Raw genomic sequence first — 23,055 nt, 5'->3', positions numbered from 1 at the left:
GTCATAACCTCCGTCTCAAACATGGAGCCTAGGGCTGGGACACAAGATGAAGAAGCCAAGAGGGTTTATATGGGCTGTTTAGTTTGCCTGTAGCTCATGATTTTTCTGTCACTCAGATTTTGCAAGAGGGATTTGGCACGTCTTTGCTCAGCAAGAGTGCAAGAGCAGGGAAAGTAACAGAGGAAGGACGAGCACTTCATCAATCACACTTTCAGGGGTTGCTGTCTAAAACTTATTCATGGTATTTACGTCTAGTTCTGGGTCTGTGCTCGTATAGATTCGGTTTGTGAGTGCCTCGAATGCATCCGTTTATGTGCCATTGCCAATCAGACTGACAGCTCTCTGAGGAATTGTATAACACTGGAACAACTGAAATACTGTGTCACTGAGTGCAAGGACAGCTATTTTTGTGATCATGAATATGAATTGAGCTTTCTGAAGAGGTTGTGCATCTCTGACTGTATGAAAAGACAAATATTTTCTTATTGACCTTATGTGTTGGAGAAACAACTGCGCAGCCATCTTTAGAAATTTTATTTGAACCTTTGCTTTTGCAGCAGCTCTATATTATTACTGTTAAAGAGTAATTAGCAAGTGAAGAGGGTTTACTTACAGTAGACTTAAAAAAAAAAAGTTATCATGTGCATTGTAATGTTTGATGACATAAATGTCAGTAGGCTGGGAACATTTAAAGAAACAAGCGGTTCTTTATTTATAAATTTGGACGACCTTACCTTCACGCTGTGGAAATACAAATGAAAGGCAAAAGACAAAGAGCACAGTGCTGAAAAGGGGCAAAGCTACATAAGGTCTATATTGAATGGCTTTCTATGATTGGTTCATGTTTACATCTGTTTGTTTACATCTTTAGCTTGGGCTGAATGAAAACACAAATTCACTCGCCAGCAGGTGGCAATTATGGAACAGCTGCAGTATAGTGTTTCCTTAATCACTGTAGCGCACAGTGCCACTATGTTAGCATTTAGCTTAGCACCATTCATTACTTAGGATCCAAACGGATGAGTTTAGAAGCCACCAAACACTTCAATGTTTTCCCTATTTAAAGATGGTCACATGAATAGTTAAACAAGTATGGTGAAAAATAATATCTATAATGTATGGTGGAAGAGCACTTTGCAGCACTTTTCAGGAGTCCCTGTTTGGAGCCTAAGAAATGAATGGTGCTAAGCTAAACGCTAACATAGTGGCGCAGTGCGCTACAGTGATTAAGTGCATGCATGATTTAACTTCTTTTTCACTCATAACTCATTCCATTCAGTAAATTTCCAGTCATAAAATTATGCCAATTAATACATAACTCAAATGATTCCAGATAGTGAAGTGTAATTTTTTAAACATAAAAAGGATTTACTAGATCATTTAACTATAAATAAGCAAACACTGGGTCTGTGGCATTTCAAAACATTTCTTTTTGTTTGAGCATCTCCACCAGCAGCATTCTCTCAAACAATGGTGTGAGTTTGGAGGCGGGATTATCTGTTTGTTGATCAATAGCGGAATTTTGGTTATGGAAATGTACTGATTACTTGTTTCTCTGCTTTTTTCTAGTTTATACCTACTTTTACAAAGGAAAGGATTACTGGAAGTTCGATAACCAGAAGTTAACGGTGGAGCCAGGCTACCCAAAATCAATCCTCAAAGACTGGATGGGCTGCGATCAATCAGAAGTAGAAAAGAACAAGGACCGTCACCTCCCTCACGATGACGTTGACATCATGGTCGCCATTAATGACGTACCCAGCACTGTAAACGCAATCGCTGTGGTCATCCCATGCATCCTCTCACTGTGCATTTTGGTCCTTGTATATACTATCTTCCAGTTCAAGAACAAAAATGTCCAACAGCACGTGACCTATTACAAACACCCCGTGCAGGAGTGGGTATGACGGACTGGGGGCACAATGGACCCCAAACGCTGGAGAACATAAGTGAGGGCTACTATGCTGAGGTTTGAACAGTGCCTGTTTTCAGAACAACCTTGTCCCAGAACGGGAACAAAAGACGAGGAAAGGGAGTATCCTCTTCCTTTTCGGCTTGAGACAGAACTTTCCATCCAAATTGCAATTTTTTAGCATAAGCCCAATGGAAAAAACTTCTGGCTATTGAACATTTAAAGTTGTGTGCTGGCCTTATGCTAACCAGGTCAAGTCTTAACGGTGGAGGAACCATCACTCCAATATGACCGAGACCACCATCACGTTCTCTTATCCCGGAGAGAGAGAGGAAATGCAGATTTGCTAAATGCCAGCAAATCTTTGTCTCGTTGTCAACATAAACTTGTACATGAATTTCAAGTGTTACAAAACGAAACAAGCAAAACGACAAAAAATAACTTGAAAACTATGTAGGTAGAAAGGCCATAGAAAAGAATACCAAGGATTTCTTGCAGTCTTTTGTCATTTACTGGGTAAAAGGTTCACCGCTGGCACTCCTTGAAGACTTCAACATGCTTATTATTGGCGGTTAGGAGGCAGTTTCAAACTAATTAGCTTCATAACATCAATCTGAATGTTTGTTTGTGTCCTTTCCTCACCTGCCTACCCATTTCCACAGAGTAGGAAGAATGATTTATAATAACTAGGGCAGTCTTAACACCTACTCCCACTCGCTACTGAACTCTATTCCTTTTCTTCTTTTGCTGTTTTTATCAGTCGGCAACAAAAGAGGATCTCTTTTTGATGGCATTAGGTCTTTATAGGAGAGTAATTTTGTGTCAAAATAGGTCTGATTTCTTGCAATCTCTATATTTTGCTTTCAATAGGTCATGTTTCCAACCATCTTTGCACGACTCCTGCTATGACCTTACCTTTTCACCAAGTGTAATATTTGAAACACTGGTGCCAGGCAGGAACATGAACAATGAACACATCTGAATATGAAATAGCTTTGTTACCGTTGCCTACCGAAGATGATATCTCAACGGTTCATCCATCCTCTTCAAATGAACGTAATATGCTGTATGTCTTACATTGAAGTGACTTCAGTTTCATGTGTTCGGTGTGGATTGTCTAACACTTAGCTCAAAAATGTCTGTCGGGTGCTTTTATTGGTTCGACTGTGCTATTTAACAGTGAAGTGTGTCTGACTGTACCATATTAACACATCTCTTTGTGCTCATCTGTTGTGGGAATTGATCTGATACACTGCACATGGGAAGGAGCTGAGATGAAATTGATGTTTTTGGAATTTCAAATGGAACTTTTTGGACAAGCTTCAGGCGTATATGTAGATTAGAAAAGATTTGTAGCATCTTAATCACAATATTAAGATGGTAGTTTTGGCGAGACTCCCTATAAGGCTTCACTTAACACAGTTTACCATTTAACATTGGGGTTTCACTGATATTTTTGCCTTAACACATTTAAGTTGCATGTTATAAAATCCATTTAGTTTTTCTCTGTTGAATGAGCATTTTTAGCTACAAAAAAAGCCATTTTTTATTTATTTCGCAGAGAATCGTGTACATATTGTAATCACAGTTCAAAGGAGCATGAATCGGCAACAGAAACTACCTGGCATATACTTTTATGCTTCAAATGTGTCTCCACCAATGGTTTGTGCATCTATTCAAATTTCACCATATTTTTACAATGACTGGCTTCAATGGCATGTTTGTGACCTGACGTCACTTCTGTAGTGGCCATATGTACATCTGCCCAAAGGATCGACTACTTAAGAGATAATAATTTTGTTAATACATTCAACCAACATGAATGTTTTCTGAATAGTCCTCAGTAGTCTGTTGAAGGTTTTGTGGGCATGAGAGTTTTCTCTCTAAATCTTTGTCTTCCAAAGTAACATTGTACCCTCTTTGTGTGTTTATGTGGTCTTCTTAAAGCTTTTGGGCCTTCTTTATAGGGAATCCATCACATAACCACTGATTCGAATAACAAAAAAAGAGCAAACTTTTAGTGCGATCATGCAACTATGTACTTTAATGCACATAGCAAAAACTGGCATATGTGGAATAATTTTAGCCTGAACTCTCAATTATTTGTTCACATGCAAGACTGAACAATTCATCCACACACTTTTCGGCATCTCTTAATGACTTATATGGAAGGCTGGTTTTGCCTCAGAGTAAAAAATAAATTTAAAAAAGTTAATTGTGACTTAAATCTCACATTTGTGTCTGTATTTTTAACTTTGTATTTCCAATTTGTGGCTTCATAATTGGCTTCAAAGTGATTTTATAGCTCACAATTGGGACTCACATTTGCAAATTTATATTTTGCAATTGCACCTTTATATTTCACAGACCTTATCTCTCAAAATGTAATTTTTGAATTAAATCTCCAAATTACTTTTTTCGTTTTTTAATCTAAGCCAGAACCAGGCTTCCTTGGACTAGTGGCAAGAAACTCCATCACAAAAAATTAGGGATGTAACATGAAACAGTGATAGTATCAAATCTATTTGTCATAGTACATTGATATGTGCCATGTAATGATATTATTATCCATATTTGCATGGCACTTCATGCCCAGAAGTATTACCATTTTGCTCTTTGGTTAAAAGGATGCTTGGTGTGACAATGCTTTTTGACATTGCTTTGCATTGACTATAGAATGTTTTATTAGATGGTGGTAAAAATGTATAATTAGCCTGGTGTTTTGGTCAGATTAGCTCAATGCAGTAATACTGTGGAGGGGTTACGTGACTGTGCCCCTTTAAGACATTGTGCCTTGTCTTGAAGTCTGCTATGGCACACTGAACACTGCTCATTTACATTGATTTCCACCTCATCGTTATTTCAACAGTGGCTACATGAATACATACCTTGATATATTATTCAATGCCTTTAATAAGTGAAAACAAGGTGTTACCATTTATTTTTGTTACCCTCCTTCTCATATATAATTTTTTTGGATCTGATATGCGAGCAGCTTTGTCGTGGGTAGAGAAGTGGCATGAAACTAGAGCAGATTTTACATGTTTGTGCCCACTTGGGAAAGACTTGATGTTATTGTCTCTCAGATAAGCATTTTTATTAGTCAGCTCCAAATCTAGAGCACCTGCTTGCAATAACAAGCAATGTGGCTGTGAAGTTATCTAATGTCTCGGGTACAGGAAGTACTGGGTGGGAGTATTTTTAATGGAACACACTGTGCATCACCAATTGTCTTCCTCAACTCTGAATCTGTCCGATGGGCTGTTAATGGTACAAAAAGACGGCAAACCACTTGGTCCGATAAGTCATGGACTGAATTTGACAATGTGGCACAATAGTGTGTTCCATACTTAAGAGGCTTTGTGTGTTTATTATGTATGCCTGACATCTTATATAGCAAATGCTCAGAGTGTTAAATTATATTCTTTATCTATATGAGGATGGCTTGTGACGGAAGAAAACATGTGGCAATGCTACAGAAGTTACTCTTTTGTTAAAATGTTCAATTTATTTGAAGAATAATGGATAAACACAAGGGGTATTTACGCATGGTCATACTGCCATTAACATAAAGGTGTTTCAAAATGCATAAAAATCAGACTATAAACTTTCTCCCGAATTATATGCAAACACAAAATTGTTTACGTCCATAGGTTTCTGTACAATATATTTGCCTGGTTTGGCAAATTAACATTATGGGGATTGCATCTAGGATGACCAACATTTACAGATATGACCTTTACCCTTGTATGTTGAGACCATTTCTAGAATATCAGTTTCAGATGCCTCTTTGAGGGCATTAATACTTTCATGCATTACTAAAAATGCATGACGTGACCATGACTTTTCTTTGAATCTTAACTAATCACTTAAATATTCCTTTGTGAAAAAAATAACAGGACATTTAAGTTGCAGAACATGCCATTTCATGAGGAATTCTGAAGCAAAGCCAGCATTATGTGTATATATTAACACACTGAACATTCAGCGGTGTCTGAGATGAAATGTTTAACGGAACTAAAGTGTATTTATCAAAGGTGGATATCTTTAGAAATGTTTGTCGTAGGGTCAAGTGAAAGGTTTGTAACAATAGAGGCTTATCATATGAAAAGCTATTTATTTATCATTAATGGGTATTCTACACAGTTTAATTTGAAATCGAGGTGAAGCCATGCCTATAACCACATTAGTTGCACAGAAGAAATAAATAAATACAGAACTGTACAGGGAGATACATAAATAGGAATTCTCTGGTAATTTGCCTCTTTTTAATGGGTATGATCGTGGCTTTGGACAACAGTCACTTTTAACCCGAGCTGCTGTTGCCTTTTGTTTTTTATGGTCCTTTTATGAGACTAACAATAGGACAAACATATCAGAGGAAGTCAAGGAACCAACTGTATTTATGCTTTTTAATTAATTACAGCGGGTTAATTTTAATGGAGATTTTATCTGAGATAGCTTTAAAGATTTTTGCTTTGTTTTTTTATTATGATTTTTTTCTTGACTGACCGTGGGGGAATTTCAACTGTATTCCTGTACATAACTGGTTCTTTTTTCCCTTTGACAAGAATTTAAAAGAGTGAACGTCTCACTCTGCGGTTTAAATAAATTCAGATTCTGTCCTTGCAATTTTGATATTTTCTGACAGGTCTAATGTCGCTGTCTGCTCAGCCTCGTCCAGGTTTTAATGGTCATGTAAATACAAAGATTTACTGAAACTTTTCAGACCTTTTGTATTTTTCTTTCGCTCTAACGGTAGCCTATGATTTCACATTGTCATGCATAATGTTGATTATTAAGAATGAGAGTGATCTTAAACTGAGTGATTTACTAATAAGTTTTATTTCTTAAATCCTGTTTTTAATTCTATAAACAATGAGTCGATTTGAGTTCGGTTTCAGTCTACAGTTTTACACTGTGTATCTCTAATATCACCATGTTCTAAGAAATGTCAATAAAATAAAATGACAAAATTGCCAAGCATTTGATGCTTTTTGGATGGATGTTTTATATATAATGATATATTTATACATACATACCTTCATTAGTGCAGGTTAATAACAACTACATAATACATGCTTTTGATATCATGTAATCAGTACATAAGTGCACAGCTGATTGTGTTTGTGAATACAAACAATGAGCCCCATAGCTTTATTCTCCATGTCTTAAAACATACTGCACAACTTATTAATGGCATGACTTGCATAAAACCCATTTAAACAGCATTTCAATCCCAGCGCATCCATGTCTTATGTTGTCCACACTAAATTTGGCACTCATTCGTGGGCAAAACGTCCAGTCTAATCAGTTCTTTCACAGTGCTACATCTCGGGTTTTTAACACCAGTTAGTGCAGGCTATCATGTAGCTCATGTCGTCTACCTTTCTGGTGCCCATTCGGCATTGTGGCAGGTCAGTGTCTGGATCCAGACTGGCCCTGGGCTCAGGACCGGTATCAGTTTGGACACTGGATGAAGATGCTTCATCTTGTAATGGCAGATTGCCTGGATCCCTCTGCTGCTGATCAGCAGCCGAACTCTGTTCAGACCCCATTTCTTTAACAATAAGAAAAACAATAGATTTAGAATTGCTTATGTTTTTCATTCACACATATTTTAGAGATTATTATAATCAATTGCAAATTCACTGCAGACAGGATAAACTAGTACTGCTTATCACTGTACAGTATCAAACTTCTACAAAAAAAGTATCATGGTACTAAATAATTAACATAGTTAAGTACCAGGGTACTTAATACATAGATTCAAAAACATGGTATAACCATGGTACATGCCTCAGGACACCTTCCCGAATTTATTAGATCTTTATGTTGCAACTTTCACACAAAATAGTTCGCAGATGATTCGGTTTGGGACCGTGACAGCACATCAATGTATTGAGGACACTGTAGAAACATACATAAGAAGCAATCACGGTAAAGGGAGCGTTGGACACCGTGACTAGGACAAAAACAGATCAATAGTGCGTTAACGAGCCTGAGGCATGGCAAGACTTTACCCCACGCTAACTCCGGCCCCCGGAATCCTGCGTTTTCACAGCACCGATTAGCTCGCGATGTTTCCAGGCAGAAAACGCGGGGTGGACGTCGAGGGTCACGGGTGCGCGCTGCTGCTGCAGTGACGTTTCGCAGGTGGCCAGCTAATCGAAAAATGTGTCAACAAAAACCACGTCACGCCGAAGCTCAATCCTGATTGGCTCACAAATCCTTAGTGTAAGGAGAGGTGTGTCCTGTTGCTACCCAGGTTTGTAGCGGATGACAAAAACATGTGGGAACCATAGGGTGGGGAATATGCTCGACAGTCTCAGCCACTTAGACAACAACAGATTATAGAAATGTAAATGTGCTTTTTTTTAAAAAAGAAAACAGAAAATATATTTATCTAATTCATTTTTATTATGCTATTAAAATGAATAAATTGCAGGAAAAATGACTCACTGAAAGGTTTAAGTATTTTCTTTTGATCTTATGTTACAGTGTTATTAGAAAATTATCGTAATAAACGTACACAGACTACATTATACCAAAATGTATATATTAGTTCATTAAAAATTGACAATTTTAGTCAAAAAAGCAAATAAAAATAGTTTTATGTGATTGTTAATCTTTTATTAGAGTGTATTATTTTTGTTTGCTGTTTAATTGTATTATTTCTTATATTGCATTAAGTTATATTATTTTTTATTAATAAACATAACATCTAGCTTATTTTTTAAAGGTTTTTGAGATCATTTGTAGAAATACTCTATAACAGAAGGACAGAAATGCTGTCTAACTTAAATTTTTAAAAACAAAAAGCCTTTATTAACAAGAATACGGATTCTTCATTGTTCAAAGAATAAGGATCTGGTAACTTGATCAATTTACGTTACAAAAGCCTGATGAAAACTTTGCTTGAATCAAAGGCAGTAGTGTTTAACATGAGATGACAACATGGGCTAACGTATCACGTACCGTAACGCGTTGACGTCAGCACGTCGAAGAGGTGACGTGACACGTGTTTCTCGGCTGTCCACGCTTCTACACAGAGTGACAATCGGTAAATATGAGATTACTGTTTAATTGCTATGTATTTTATAGTAAACTTATTACATTTAGGGTGTAATATGCATTATTAACCTGCGTTGGTATTAGAAGACAGATAATTGATAGCGTTTAATGAATAAGACGTTAAGATTACTTCATTTAGCCGACTGCTAGCTAACGTTACCTGGACCATTACTTTTTAAATCAGAGTTACTGAGAACGAGTTTAACCCTGAGGTTTTGTTGAGAATTATTTCATCTAATCATGGTGCCACAGAGTCCCATATTTTTTAAATAATAGACTCTCAAATGAATTAAATGAGATTTAATCCGAGAGTAGCACTGTTTAGAAATTATTGTTATCCTTTATAATAATTCTCTATTGAAATATGAATGTTGATGTTTCTGTTTTGATCAAAACCTAATTTTAGAGCAGGAACTCACAATATACCCGATCATAATTATATGACGTATGTATGCGCTATATTCTGTTACTAATGTTTGTTTTATATCTACCCTATTTCTTTTCTTCTTCTTATCGTTATCAGTTTCAGGCAAATTTGATCAGTTCAATAGCAGAAAAATGGCAGTCCGTGCATCTTTTGAAAAGAATAATGAAATTGGATGCTTTGCCAAGCTCACAAACACATATTGTTTGGTTGCGATTGGGGGTTCAGAAAACTTTTACAGGTGAGTCATAAATTAGATTACTGAAAATATTGATGTGTGTGTGTCTGTATAATAGGCCTGTGACGAGACGTTTAGACTGTTTTGAAGAAATCCTCATGATGAAATGTATAGGAAAAAATGTCTTTTATTTAACTGAAAAACATAAATGCAAAAAATGTAGCTGCATTTTGAAATCAACTTGTACTTTATGAATTTAAACTTCTATTTTTATGAATTATATGCAGCAATAAACAGCATGTAGACTAGAGCTATATGCCTATAAGTTGGAGATCATGATTCTAAAAAATTAAAAACAATAATTTACTAGTGGTTCTGACAAAATGTTCCTTGATTAAAGTCTTTTTTTTATATACATTTGGAAAAAAAAATAATTAAATGGAGTCAGTGTCTCAATTCATAAAGACCTGATTCTCAATTAGAATCTTTTAAATGAACGAATCAATGACAAAAAAATGTTGTTTTTTTTAAACAGGCAGAGGATATTGCGTTACAATACATACACGTGTTAAGATACTTTCCTTTTGATCGCTGCTGTAGAGAGGTTAATGTCACGTTCTCGCGAGACCATGGATCTCTTGCCATGAGATCTCGTCAAATCCCTCGTGTGTGCGTATACCGTATTTTCCAGACTGATTATAAGTCTTTTTTTCATAGTTTGGCTGGTCCTGCGACTTATAGTCAGGTGCAACTAATTTTTAAAAATTAATTTGACATGAACCAAGAGAAAACATTACCGTCTACAGCCGGTAGACGGTAATGTTTTCTCTCGGTTCGAAATAAATGCAACTTAAAGTCCAGTGCGACTTATATTCCGAAAAATACGGTATATATAATATGAATGTCTGTTTTTCCTCACAGTGTCTTTGAAGGTGAACTGTCAGAAACGATGCCTGTTGTACATGCCTCTATAGCAGGATGCCGAATTATTGGCAGAATGTGTGTGGGTAAGAAAATGTATCCAGTCCAGTTTATTTTGCAAATTTGTGATTGCTTAACAGAATTTTTTTATTTATTGTATGTTGATCAAAATACAGACGGTTCAGTAAATAATATACCAAGACCTTTAATGTGATAAAATTAACCTTTTAAAATAAGAAGCTAGATCAGATCAGTTCTTGTTACACTTCTGTGTCCTCATATGTGATGTATGATATCCGCCTCGGGATTCTCTTGTGCAGGAAATCGTCACGGTCTCTTGGTGCCCAACAACACGACAGATCAAGAGTTACAGCACATTAGGAACTGCCTGCCAGATCCAGTGCGCATTCAGAGAGTAGAAGAGCGTCTTTCTGCGCTGGGGAACGTCATCGCTTGTAACGACTACGTTGCTCTAGTTCATCCTGATCTTGACCGAGTAAGAACATCCCTAATGGAAGACGCTCTGAAATCAGCGCTTTCTCCGAACCTTAAATGGTCTTAATGGCTCTATATTATTTCCCAGTGATGTTTTAGAATTCTCTGAAAAGCCTCTTAAGATTCATGAAACTATAGAAAGTTGAAAGTTTATTGTGTTTTTTTGTATTAAATTCAGGGAATTATTGTCCACAGGAAACAGAAGAGATTCTTGCAGACACGCTTAAGGTGGAAGTGTTCAGACAGACGATTGCGGAGCAGGTGCTTGTGGGTAGTTACTGTGCCTTCAGTAACCAGGGAGGCCTCGTCCACCCCAAAACCTCCATAGAAGATCAAGATGAACTCTCATCACTCCTGCAAGTACCTTTAGTGGTGAGTGACCGCTCTCTGATATCTGCACTCGATGAAATTCTACTGATCAATTATATTTAAAAAAAATATATATACATACAGTTCAAAATATTTTTGTTGTTGTTGAAAGAAATAATAATTTTAATCAAATAAAGGCTGCTAGGATGAGATTAAGAGACTTCTTTTAAAAATGTTAAAACTTTTGAATAGTATAAATAGTGGTGTTTACTAAGATGAGAAACACTGTTATCATTTCTTGTACTCTGGGTCGATGCTAAATACATTCAACAGAGGATGTGTTTGAAAATTTGTATCAACATGTACCATAGTTAGCTACTAGTTTTTTGTTAATCTTTGTCAATTTAATGCCAGTGATAGTTGATTCTACCAATCCTACATATTCAGCCTTATTTAGTATTTATCTAAATATGTATGTGAAATGATTTAATAGGGGCAAACTTATTCCGTATATCGTTAAACCCTAGACTTAAAAAAGTAGTTTTTTTTTGTTAGAAACCTTCCCTTGAGGGACTGCTTGATTTCTTTGCACTGATGCTGGCTCACTGATAACTGCACTGATTGCAGGCTGGGACGGTGAACCGCGGGAGTGAGGTGATCGCTGCTGGTATGGTGGTGAACGACTGGTGTGCCTTCTGTGGGCTGGACACCACGAGCACTGAGCTGTCCGTCATCGAGAGCGTCTTCAGATTGAGTGAAACACAGCCCAGCGCCATCGCTACTACCATGAGAGACTCGCTCATCGACAGGTATGGTCTGCTGAAATACATATAGTTTATCCAAGTAAAAAATTTCTGATTATCATTTCAAATGTAAGTAAACTTCACTATTTCTTTTTTTCCAGCCTCACATAAAACTGAAATCTGTATTTGTGGGAAGATGCCTAAATGGACCTGGAAGTCGTTATTAGACTGTTTGAAGACTGATTATGTCTCCCTTCAGGGAGAAACACTCTTTTGTCTTTATGCCATGAGAAAACATGTTGTCATTCTAATATTCATGTATATTCATGAACTTTTTTGTAAAATACTAAGACAAAATCTCTGAGGGGCTGAGTTGATCTGTAAATCACTTCACATACTACACACACACACACACACACACACAAATAGACCACATGACCATTAAATGGTGGCAGATGTAGAGTTTGTTTCACACAATGCAGCATCAATAAAGCTGTGCATGATCAACATAGACTGGTTTGGTAAATAAAAATCATACATTTCCACAGAAGGTCCTTTTTAGGGATTTTTATGTTGCTTATGCAGTTTGAATATTAATAAAAGCCTTATGACAACATTCTGATGCCATAAATGTTTTATTGACAGTTGTGGATATGAGATAATACATGTGGCAGTATGAATAGTGCAGTTCAGCTGAACATGGTTGCCTTGAGCATGGTTTGGTTCTTTGGTATTTACCAGTTTGCACATAAACCTTGACACATTACAGCATGTTATAATGTAGAATATAAAACTTGTGAAAGTATAAGTAACATGCACACAGTGATAGAAAACAAATGGACTGCAGCAAAATATGAACTCAAACTAGTAAAGTAAACATGACAAGAAAAAAATACTTTACACTACCGTTCAAATGTTTGGGGACTATGGTTTTTTTGTCTGATTTTAAGTCTCTGATTCTTACCAGTATTGCATTTATTTAATCAAAAATACAGTAAAATGTTTATTTTATGATTCTTAGATGAAAAGAAAGTTCAAAAGAACAGAATTTATTTGAAATAAAAATATTTGGTAAAGTTATAAACGTCACCTTTGATCAATTAAATTTGTCTTCGCTGAATAAAAGTATTTAAAACATCTTGCTGACCTCAAACCTTTGAATGGTAGTTCTAGATTAAGTATATTATAAACATGAAAAATCATGAAAATGTAAACAAAGTTTAGCAAAAGCATTTGCTTTTGTACTAGCTCTTATATAAGGTTCCCACCCTTTTAACTAATGAATTTCCACAACTTTTACAGTTGTTCATTATCACGGTATCCAACTATTAGTGAAGTATCATTCAAATCATTTTAGATATTTCTGGAGTTTCATTTGTAACCTGGGTACCAATCCTTGGAAGGAAGTGATTTATACAACCACACATGGAGTACAAAATCTCTAAAGAGAAAAAGAAAAGTAGAGCCTGAGCTCTAAATGCAGCTCAGTGCATTGGATTCAATATGACTCTGAAACTCAGTGTCTCAACCAGAAATGTATACTCCCTTTAGAAATAACTGAGACTTTAACATTGTAGATTAAGCCTGGAAATTAATTTAAATTCTGTTGTTTCAAGGTTTTTACAAGTTTGGTAACCCTATATAGACTGTCATAAATGGTAACATAAATGACTGCAAATAAAAATGACCACAAAATAACCCTAACCCTAACCCTTTTTTTTAAGGCCTAAAATCAAACATGCAAATGTTAAAGTCATATTTCTAGCCAAAAAAATTGAGTTTCTAGATATTTATCATCACAATGGACGACAGAAGTTGCACAAGCCACATGGATGTTGTTAACAGCAGCTATTCATCCAAATGCAACACAATACATGGCACATTAAATATCTTAAATAGTTTTTAGGTGGTCATTTGTAGACTGTCTAAATAACACCACTTTATATTTTTGGTGCACAAATTTCTGTCAATTATAATACTTCATAAATTTGTACATTTAGACCTAGTAATGTATCCTTTCATTTTCAATAAAGTAAAAGAAATATTTCTTTGGGTTACATTTTTTAAAAAACATCCTTTTCCTTCTGAACTTAAACAAATGCAACGTCCTGCAATCTGCACATGAAGACGAGACTCTTTCCAGACACCTGCTCAACATCTCTGTAAATGTCCATACGGTTAACATTCAGTCGTCTGATACTGAATTATACAGATATCAAAAATTGATATATCAGTTCTGATGTAATACTCTAAAGTTGATTTGTCAATGCAGTAATATGTTCAAATCACTTAGCTCAATCATATCATATAATCTTGTCACTCAAAAACCATCTGTTGATCAAAAGATGGAGGAAAGAAATATGTGTGTGTTTGTGAAGTTATAAAAACAGGTGGAAGGGAAGCACTGGCAGCGATACGTGACAGCAAAGTTAACCTGAAGAACTTCAGGAAGAGGTTAAACGCTGGCTGCTAGTTCTGCTCTTCTTTCAGATCAAACCTGACCGAGAAAGAAAAACTATTTAAGGAACAATTCATCCAAAAATAAAAATTGTCTTTCAACAGATAATCAGAACAAAATTACATTGGAAATTGTTGCTCAGAGAAAATATTTGCATGTTTGTGTATTACAAGGAGAAAAACTCACCATTCTGTGACTCCAGAGACTATATCAACATGTCCCAGGTCTATCTGCACCTACAAGAATAAATCAACAAGAAATGAAACACTAACATCTGTAAAATGACATTTAAGTGTGATATTTAAATTAAATATTAGTAATATAAATAACTGTAAAATCCAAATAATCATATTATAAAATTATAAACAGTAAAATATTTATAACATTTACTACAAAACATAAAAGTAACTTATAATTCAAGATAAATTCTCTCAAAACAAGTCACAATTTTGTGCACATAGATTTGAGTTTTTTTGCAGTACAGTATATTCCTGTAGAGCTGAAGTGAGCCCAGGCAGACTGACCTGGCCGATCACGTCTTTGTCTCGACTCATGAAGGACGAGGATGCGTTCTTCACACAAACGCTGAGCTCTCGTCTCTGGGCGTCCTCCACACTCATATCAAACTCAAACCTACAGAACAACATTGTAGATTATGACACACTCACTGGGTCAGGGTCTGATAAAAACTCATCTGAAACCACTTCACACATTTCAGAACATAAAGATCAAAAGAGATTTAACAGTGCACTGTTTGAAGATGAAGATTTGGTTTGCACAAGGAGTCAGACAACAGCAGACTAAAACCAGAAGAACTGCGGCAACGTCTCCAAGACGCTTCAAGAAACCTCCCTGAAAAACTCTGCGCAATGCACCGAGGGCAAAAGATGCTTAAATGCAAACATTTAGTTTATGATAAAGAAAATCTCCAATGTATTGCTCCAAAACAAAAGTAAGGTATTACCATAGTACATAGTTCACAGAACTTGATCACAACCCACTTAAATCTCTCTTATTCATGAGTGACACACACACGCACACACAAACCTTTCATTGAACTCAGGGTTCAGATTTTTCTTCTTCACAGCCGTCTTTCTTTTGGTGGCCTTGCTTTTATCCGGCAGCAGAATGAGGGAGACGTAGGTGTCTAAGCTGTCCTTAGATGATGTAACCAGAGCCCTGAAACACAAAAACACAAACTTCAGACTTACAGAGAAGACTTCTAAACTTCAATGAGTCAAAAGGGTTTCTAATCACACCAGACCTGCATGCATGGATGATCACTGTCAGCTTCTTCTGGAAGGAGAGGGAGATTTTGATCTGACCTGTTTTGGCCGCCTGTTTATTACTCAACACTGGACCTGAACCCATGGCCACTAAAGCAGCCATTTTTGAATCCAAGATCTGGATAAAAGAAAAAATGTTGATTATATCTACAGCATTGTGATACTATTTCTTGGCTGAGTGACTAAACAAACCAATCAAAATGAGTGTAGATAGCTCAAGCTGTCTAACCTTCAGCTGTGCCCTGAGTAGGATCTGGCTCTTTGGTGAAGCTCCATCCAGATCGAGCCATTGGTCCATCAGTAGATCTGGTTTTGAAAGCAGCTCTCTGATTGGAAGAACCAAACTGCCCATGGGTTGGTCCCAGGCGCTTGAGAGCTGCTCAGAATGAGAGTAAATCAAATGAGAGACTGAACGAGAGTGAAGTGTGTACTTAACATGAAGGACACTAAGGTGTATACAGTAATGACAAGTTTAAATATATACAATCATATACTGCAGCTGCTGAATATTAGTTGATTATTATTCAGTGCATAATTTAATGCATGCAATCTTCACAGAATAGTATTAACTGCATTTCAGACTAAAATATCCTCACCTTAATGACAAGTATGTCTTTTTTGGGGTCATAAACCAGAAAGTCAAATGCTTCATTCCAGCAAGGAGAAGAGGAGCGATCACACACCTTTAAATGCCAGAGCACAGAAAAAAATCCTTTAAATATATTAAAATATTACAAATAAATTATACATAACCTAACTTTTGATAAGACTGCATGATTACTACTATAGCTAAAAGTCTCCTGCCTTGGTTTTATAGGAGGCTCCTCCAAGAACAAGTTCAGCAGCAGCTTTGGGTTCCTTTCCACTTTTCTTCATCTAGACATTTAAACATCAAGAATTAATGACACCTTATAATTATATATACATATATATATATATATATATATATATAAATAAAAAAAACAAATTATATAAAAAAACAAATTCCAAAATATTTAATTAATAAAGATCATTTATAGTCGGTGAAATACTTAATAAAGTATAATAAATATACATATAGTGATATACATAATTAATACAAATATATAAAAGTATGTATAATATAAAATATATGTAATTTTATGTTATATATTATATATACATATAAATTATTATACATACACAAATACATTTTTTAAATAGCTTAAAATATTGAAACATGGAAACAAATTCAAACATATTCTACTTTATTTAGCATTGACTAGAAATAGATTTTTTCCAATGCAGTCTCTATAAATGATAGGATACTGCTCGTGTGCAGAAGTACACAGACTCACAGGAAGATCATGAGCTCTTTCTAAGTGAATAAACAACAGCGCTGCTGACGGCACAGACTTGTTCTCGTAGGTCTGAGAGCTTTGCATCTTCATTACCTAGTAAAAAAATAGTAATATTATGTCAATTTTCTATATATATACTGTATATAACAACCAACAGACTCTGTGTGCTTTCATGACAAACTGACTTGATCCAATCTATCCCGCTGTGTTGAGGTGGGAAGCCATTCCAGGACCAAATGGACTCGACCGTGTTTTATATCATTCAGAGTAAACCACTGGAAAAGAAAAGGCAGCGGGGACAGGTTCATGTGCTGATTGTGTTATGATCTTACAAACCAGAGCCTCTAGAGTATCTTAATACTCACTTCATCATTGTACTGAGAACTGATGATATGTCCGAGTTTGAGCTTGAACCTGAACACATGAAGACAAAGTGAAACGTCATTTATTTTATGAATATAGCATCTGAAATAAAGTGTTTTTTTTTTAAATGTAAATTTCATGAAGATTTATCTGGTGCATATTTCATACCAAAATCAACAGCAAAAATTGTTTGGCTTTTTTTACTACCATGATATATATGAAATGGATGGCAAATGTGTCTAGTTGTCCCCCAAAATTAAGTAATAAAGCAAGAAATCTGGTTTTGGTGCTATAATGAGTAAAGGTAGTTGTAAATGTACTAACCTTCCAAGGAAATCATCGGATTCAAAATCCTTATCATAGACCTCAAACTTCACGTCTAGATTATGATCAGGACTCACAATCATCTAGTAAAAAATCATAGCCATTACAGACATTTCTGCGAAACCTTGTTTTGTCCGAACTACATTTCCAAGCCTTCCCACCTCATACATCTCGTTCCAGGTGGGGTTGAGGTTCTCCTTGATCACATGACTCTTAAAGGTTGTGTCTCCGATATGAATCTTGACGTACGGGTCGCTCTTCCCCTTCACCATCCCTCCCATCATGTTGTCCTTCGCTACCAGATCCTGAGCTTCCAAAAGATGGATACGCAGCACCCCCTGTGGGACAGACATGGAACAATCATAACATCAGAAGAATACTGAAGTCATCCTGCCAAGCAGGACATGTTCCAGCATCCTTAGAAATGGTATCCTGATCTAGGAAGCTAAATGAGCCAGAAGTGTACCACTCACCTTGGTGCCAAAGCTGGGGTCATGGCGGGTCTGTTGGGGTCGAACGTCTGTAGAACTACTGACTTTTGTCTCCTCTGCAGGAGCACTGGGGGAAACCTTCTTGTGAGACCTGTTAAACATGAAGAAATCATTCTTTACATGATGGCCCTTCATTATTATAAGTAATAATAATATCTTATGATGTTAATGAAAGCTAAATCAGGGTTATATCAAATCTTGAACTCACTGCTCTTCTGGTTTTTGCTCTTCGTGGGCTGATCCAAAGGTTTTGACTGGTTTCATGTATCCACCTTCACTGGGAGTGAAATCAGGAACTTTACTGAGATCCTGTAAATGACAAGATATAATCAGAGTTATTATAGTTATCTACAAGTTAACTAAACTACAAAGTTAACTACAACTAAAACAATTAAATAAACAATAAAAATTATTTTGTTTACTCAAAATCAAATATTTTAAAAACGTTATTATTGTATTTACTCAAATAAAAACTAAAATGTACAATAATTAAAATTAGTCATTAAAAACTATAATAGTGCTTCAATTAAACTAAATGAACACAAGTAAAATCCATAGAAAATAAAATAAAAAATATGACCACCATTAATTTTCAACAAAACAATAATGTTTATTGTGCCATATTTAATAATTTAAATAAAAAACATGCAAGTATTTAAAAATAATACTAAATAATACTAATAATAAAAAAATATATATGTACGCAATAAGTGCATCGTATTAAATGATTAATTTAAATATAAATACATAGTAGTTAATGCAACCTAATATAAAGTGTATAAAGTTGGTATAAAGACCAACATTTTGAATTAAATAAATTAAAATAATTAAATTAATGTAATAAATAAAATGTAATAATTTAATAAGTTTAATAATTTATAATTTAATTAAAAAAATATTAAATTAATTAAAATAGAAATAATGACATTATGATTAAAATAATTATAGATTTTAATTAATTTAAAATAAAATATTATATTTAATAAATGAATAATGAATTAAAATCAAATCTTTAAGTAAATGATGCTGTACACACAAACTAACCTCAGGGGCAGGCTGTGTTTTGGGTACAGATGGCGTGTGATGGTCATCTATATCATGGGTGTCTGTTTGTTTCTGATGTTCTTCAGGAAGTGGTAAAGTAGAGGCTGCCAGTTCACTCACCCTGTTCATCACAAACACAAGCAGTCTGGTTTAGTTCTCAAAACAAGGCAAAATTACTTTTAATGAATCTGTAATTATAAAAAAACAATCGAACCCTTTTGTTGGTGGTGTTTTCTTCTCGGACACTTTACTGACTGCAGCTTGTGAGAGTTCAACAGCGACTGGAGCTTTTTCTTTGTGCTGTTCACCCACTGAATGCTCTTCTTCAACAACAGGCTTTTTACGATGAAGGACACTTGTATCCAATCTTGAGTCCAAAATCTGATATGAAACAAGTGTAATTTATATATTTACAAATGTCTGCTGGTCTCAGTTTGACACACCAACATGAATCTAATCAAGATGCAAGAGATACATAATTGCAAGAGATACATACACAATATATATATATATTTTTTTATAACTGAAATGAAAATTTGAAAAAGTCCATTAGTAAGTTAATCCTATTACTGTTTAGAGAAAGCAATAAGAATCATTGTTGGACCTTAAGCTGTGCCCTCAGAAGAATCTGAGTGTCAGGACCTGCTCCATCCAGACTCAACCACTGGTCCATCAGTAGATCTGGCTTTGAAAGCAGCTCTCTGATTGGTAGAACCACTGAGCCTAAGGGCTGCTCAAAGTCACTTGAAAGCTGCGAGGAAAGGAGAGAAAAGATTATGTGTCCATAATGTTTAAAACATTGATTATATCATGTCGACTACCTAAATATCTAAATATCAAAACTCCATCTATTTTACCTTTATAATAAGAATCTCCTCTTCTGGGTTATGAAGCAGGAAGTGAAAAGCTTCACTCCACTCAGGAGACGTGGAGCGCTCACACACCTTTAAAAAGAACAGCAAAGAAGTTGCTTTTATTAAGGGTCAGAAACTGACTCTACACTGATTCTTCACAAAAGGCACAAATTCCCACCTTGCTTTTATGGGAAATGTCACCCAACAGCAGCTCTGCAGCAGCTTTAGGCTCCTTTCCACTCTTCTTCAGCTGCACACATGACAGTATTAAGTAGAGTCCAACCGATATTGGTTTTTTGGGGCCAATACCGATATTATGGATTAAATATAAAAAAATTGGGACACTGTTCCCATTCGTTTGTCCAAACATTTGACTCTATATATAGAATACTGTATATACATAAACAGAATATATATACATAAAAATTTCTTGCTATGATTACTCAAATGTGGTGATCAAACAGAGACGTGACAGAGATATCTAATGGAGATATCTAATTAATATCTAATTTAACAATTTAACAATACACTTTACTATCCAAAATGAGTTTGACATCAGTGCACTGAGCAGTAAAGTTAAAGTTTATTCAACTTTAATTCAATTCAATTATATCTGCATTATATGTTCTTTAAAAAAAACAATTATCGGCAGTATATTCGCTGAACCGATATATCGGCGAAAGGCTTATATCGGCCGATAATATCAGCAAAACAATATATCAGTCAAGCTCTAGTATTAAGACAGCTCCATCTAATATAACATAACTGTATTTGTGTGGGTTCATGTGTATAAGAGACACACCGGCAGGTCATGAGCTCTCTCCAAGAGAATGAAGAACAGAGCTGCTGATGGCACAGATTTGTTCTGGTACGAATGCTCGGACTGTAACTGCAGCACCTGCACGTGAATAAACAAAGAAAAGAGATTCTAACACCAAAATAAACGGCATAAAATACATTCACATTAAACATACTAATAAAAAAAAAAAAGAATTTTAAATAATATTTTTGATTATTAAGTTTAAAATCATGACATCAAAATCTAACTATGTATCCTGATCTGACATTAAATTAAATCACCAAATAAAACACTTTACTCTGATCATCTAGATGGATTGCATACAGACCAAACTCATTTTTAAACTCAAAAACATAAATCATTCATAATATAATATAATATAATATAATATAATATAATATAATATAATATAATATAATATAATATAATATAATATAATATAATATAATATAATATAATATAATATAATATAACACCTGTTGTAGTCTGTCAGGTTGTGTGACTGTGGGAAGCCACTCCAGAATCATGTGAACCTGGCCGTGTTTGACATCACTCAGAGAAAACCACTGACACAAAGAAAGAAAAACACAATGAAACTTGCAAAAAGAAAAAATCAATATGTCTAAATTGCTCAAAATTAGAACTTTGAAGAGAATGAGGAAAGATATTAGTGATGAATCACTCACTTCGTCAGTCAGCTGAGACTGAATGATCTCCTGTAAGCTGATCTTCACCCTGTGGCCAAGCAACATTCATATGCAAACATGTGTTACATGACATGGACCAGCATTACATCAGACATACAACACAGTAGTCATAAATGGTAACAAATTAGCTTTTATATTTATACATATTTCCGTTTGTTTTTTTTAAGTTATTTTAGGCTAAATGTATTAAGGCAACATTTCTAGTTTAATATTTAAATTTGATTTCAGCTTAACTTCAATGAACAGAAAAGATTTTTTATATAGTTTTAGTTAGCAATATCGACACACATACCTCCCTAAAAAGTCATCTTTGTCCATATCCTTGTCGAAAACCTCCACAAGGACATCAGAGGTCGAGCTGGAGGTCAGAACCAGCTGGAAAAAGCATTGATTACATGATATTATTTTTAAAAAACATTTTTAACATCAACTAAACCTCTAAAGACCTAAACCCACCTCATACATCTCGTTCCAGGTGGGGTTGAGGTTCTCCTTGATCACATGACTCTTAAAGGTTGTGTCTCCGATATGAATCTTGACGTACGGGTCGCTCTTCCCCTTCACCATCCCTCCCATCATGTTGTCCTTCGCTACCAGATCCTGAGCTTCCAAAAGATGGATACGCAGCACCCCCTGTGGGACAGACATGAAACAATCATAACATCAGAAGAATACTGAAGTCATCCTGCCAAGCAGGACATGTTCCAGCATCCTTAGAAAAGGTATCCTGATCTAGGAAGCTAAATGAGCCAGAAGTGTACCACTCACCTTGGTGCCAAAGCTGGGGTCATGGCGGGTCTGTTGGGGTCGAACGTCTGTAGAACTACTGACTTTTGTCTCCTCTGCAGGAGCACTGGGGGAAACCTTCTTGTGAGACCTGTTAAACATGAAGAAATCATTCTTTACATGATGGCCCTTCATTATTATGAGTAATAATAATATCTTATGATGTTAATGAAAGCTAAATCAGGGTTATATCAAATCTTGAACTCACTGCTCTTCTGGTTTTTGCTCTTCGTGGGCTGATCCAAAGGTTTTGACTGGTTTCATGTATCCACCTTCACTGGGAGTGAAATCAGGAACTTTACTGAGATCCTGTAAATGACAAGATATAATCAGAGTTATTATAGTTATCTACAAGTTAACTAAACTACAAAGTTAACTACAACTAAAACAATTAAATAAACAATTACACACACATATATATTAACTGACTCATCGCGCAGAGCTTTGGTGGATTCCTGCTTGTTCCGCAGATGATCTGCTCGTGCACTTTAACTTTGCGCACGAGCAAATCAGTTTCTTCGCTTGAAAAGTGTTCAGCTTTTCCGCCAACAAATTCCGCCATGTAAAT

The 23,055-nt window shown here is 35.5% G+C and overlaps 3 protein-coding genes across 6 annotated transcripts in view; 2 read left to right on the top strand and 1 right to left on the bottom strand.

The window, feature by feature from the left end:
• The window catches only part of LOC113103514 (matrix metalloproteinase-24), a 34,846-nt gene extending 28,421 nt beyond the window's left edge, over positions 1-6,425 (top strand). The window contains exon 9 of the mRNA XM_026265986.1: positions 1,570-6,425. Within this exon, the coding sequence (XP_026121771.1) occupies positions 1,570-1,907 (338 nt within the window). The 3' untranslated portion in view covers positions 1,908-6,425. The remainder of the gene's footprint in view (positions 1-1,569) is intronic.
• A 2,421-nt stretch (positions 6,426-8,846) lies between these two features.
• LOC113103498 (eukaryotic translation initiation factor 6-like) lies at positions 8,847-12,672 on the top strand. Its single transcript, XM_026265985.1, has 7 exons — positions 8,847-8,975; positions 9,510-9,651; positions 10,510-10,595; positions 10,830-11,005; positions 11,200-11,376; positions 11,941-12,122; positions 12,218-12,672. Exons 2-7 carry the CDS (start codon positions 9,545-9,547, stop codon positions 12,225-12,227), a joined length of 738 nt encoding a protein of 245 aa, XP_026121770.1. The 5' UTR covers positions 8,847-8,975; positions 9,510-9,544; the 3' UTR covers positions 12,228-12,672.
• Positions 12,673-13,146: 474 nt separating this feature from the next.
• LOC113103459 (uncharacterized) overlaps positions 13,147-23,055 on the bottom strand; it is a 33,625-nt gene continuing 23,716 nt past the window's right edge. For 2 of the 4 annotated variants that reach the window (XM_026265981.1, XM_026265982.1), the window contains exons 50-76: positions 22,696-22,796; positions 22,470-22,578; positions 22,158-22,334; positions 21,994-22,076; positions 21,681-21,729; positions 21,471-21,560; positions 20,998-21,093; positions 20,374-20,445; positions 20,199-20,285; positions 19,946-20,092; positions 19,556-19,722; positions 19,342-19,462; positions 18,506-18,606; positions 18,280-18,388; positions 17,968-18,144; positions 17,807-17,889; positions 17,485-17,533; positions 17,305-17,394; positions 17,117-17,212; positions 16,605-16,676; positions 16,397-16,483; positions 16,030-16,176; positions 15,779-15,918; positions 15,562-15,693; positions 15,039-15,147; positions 14,701-14,750; positions 13,147-14,553 (exon numbers count right to left, since the gene is read on the bottom strand). In XM_026265981.1, coding sequence (XP_026121766.1) covers positions 14,526-14,553; positions 14,701-14,750; positions 15,039-15,147; positions 15,562-15,693; positions 15,779-15,918; positions 16,030-16,176; positions 16,397-16,483; positions 16,605-16,676; positions 17,117-17,212; positions 17,305-17,394; positions 17,485-17,533; positions 17,807-17,889; positions 17,968-18,144; positions 18,280-18,388; positions 18,506-18,606; positions 19,342-19,462; positions 19,556-19,722; positions 19,946-20,092; positions 20,199-20,285; positions 20,374-20,445; positions 20,998-21,093; positions 21,471-21,560; positions 21,681-21,729; positions 21,994-22,076; positions 22,158-22,334; positions 22,470-22,578; positions 22,696-22,796 — 2,769 coding nt within the window. In that variant the 3' untranslated portion in view covers positions 13,147-14,525. Of the gene's footprint in view, positions 14,554-14,700; positions 14,751-15,038; positions 15,148-15,561; positions 15,694-15,778; positions 15,919-16,029; positions 16,177-16,396; positions 16,484-16,604; positions 16,677-17,116; positions 17,213-17,304; positions 17,395-17,484; positions 17,534-17,806; positions 17,890-17,967; positions 18,145-18,279; positions 18,389-18,505; positions 18,607-19,341; positions 19,463-19,555; positions 19,723-19,945; positions 20,093-20,198; positions 20,286-20,373; positions 20,446-20,997; positions 21,094-21,470; positions 21,561-21,680; positions 21,730-21,993; positions 22,077-22,157; positions 22,335-22,469; positions 22,579-22,695; positions 22,797-23,055 lie in introns of those variants that run through there. The other 2 variants (XM_026265983.1, XR_003291579.1) reach the window with 2 other exon arrangements.

Source organism: Carassius auratus, chromosome 6 (assembly GCF_003368295.1).
Source record: "Carassius auratus strain Wakin chromosome 6, ASM336829v1, whole genome shotgun sequence".
In the NCBI taxonomy this organism is placed as follows: Eukaryota; Metazoa; Chordata; class Actinopteri; order Cypriniformes; family Cyprinidae; genus Carassius; species Carassius auratus.
The sequence above is the reverse complement of the archived record's forward strand: the minus strand, read 5'-3'. Positions and strand labels throughout refer to the sequence as shown.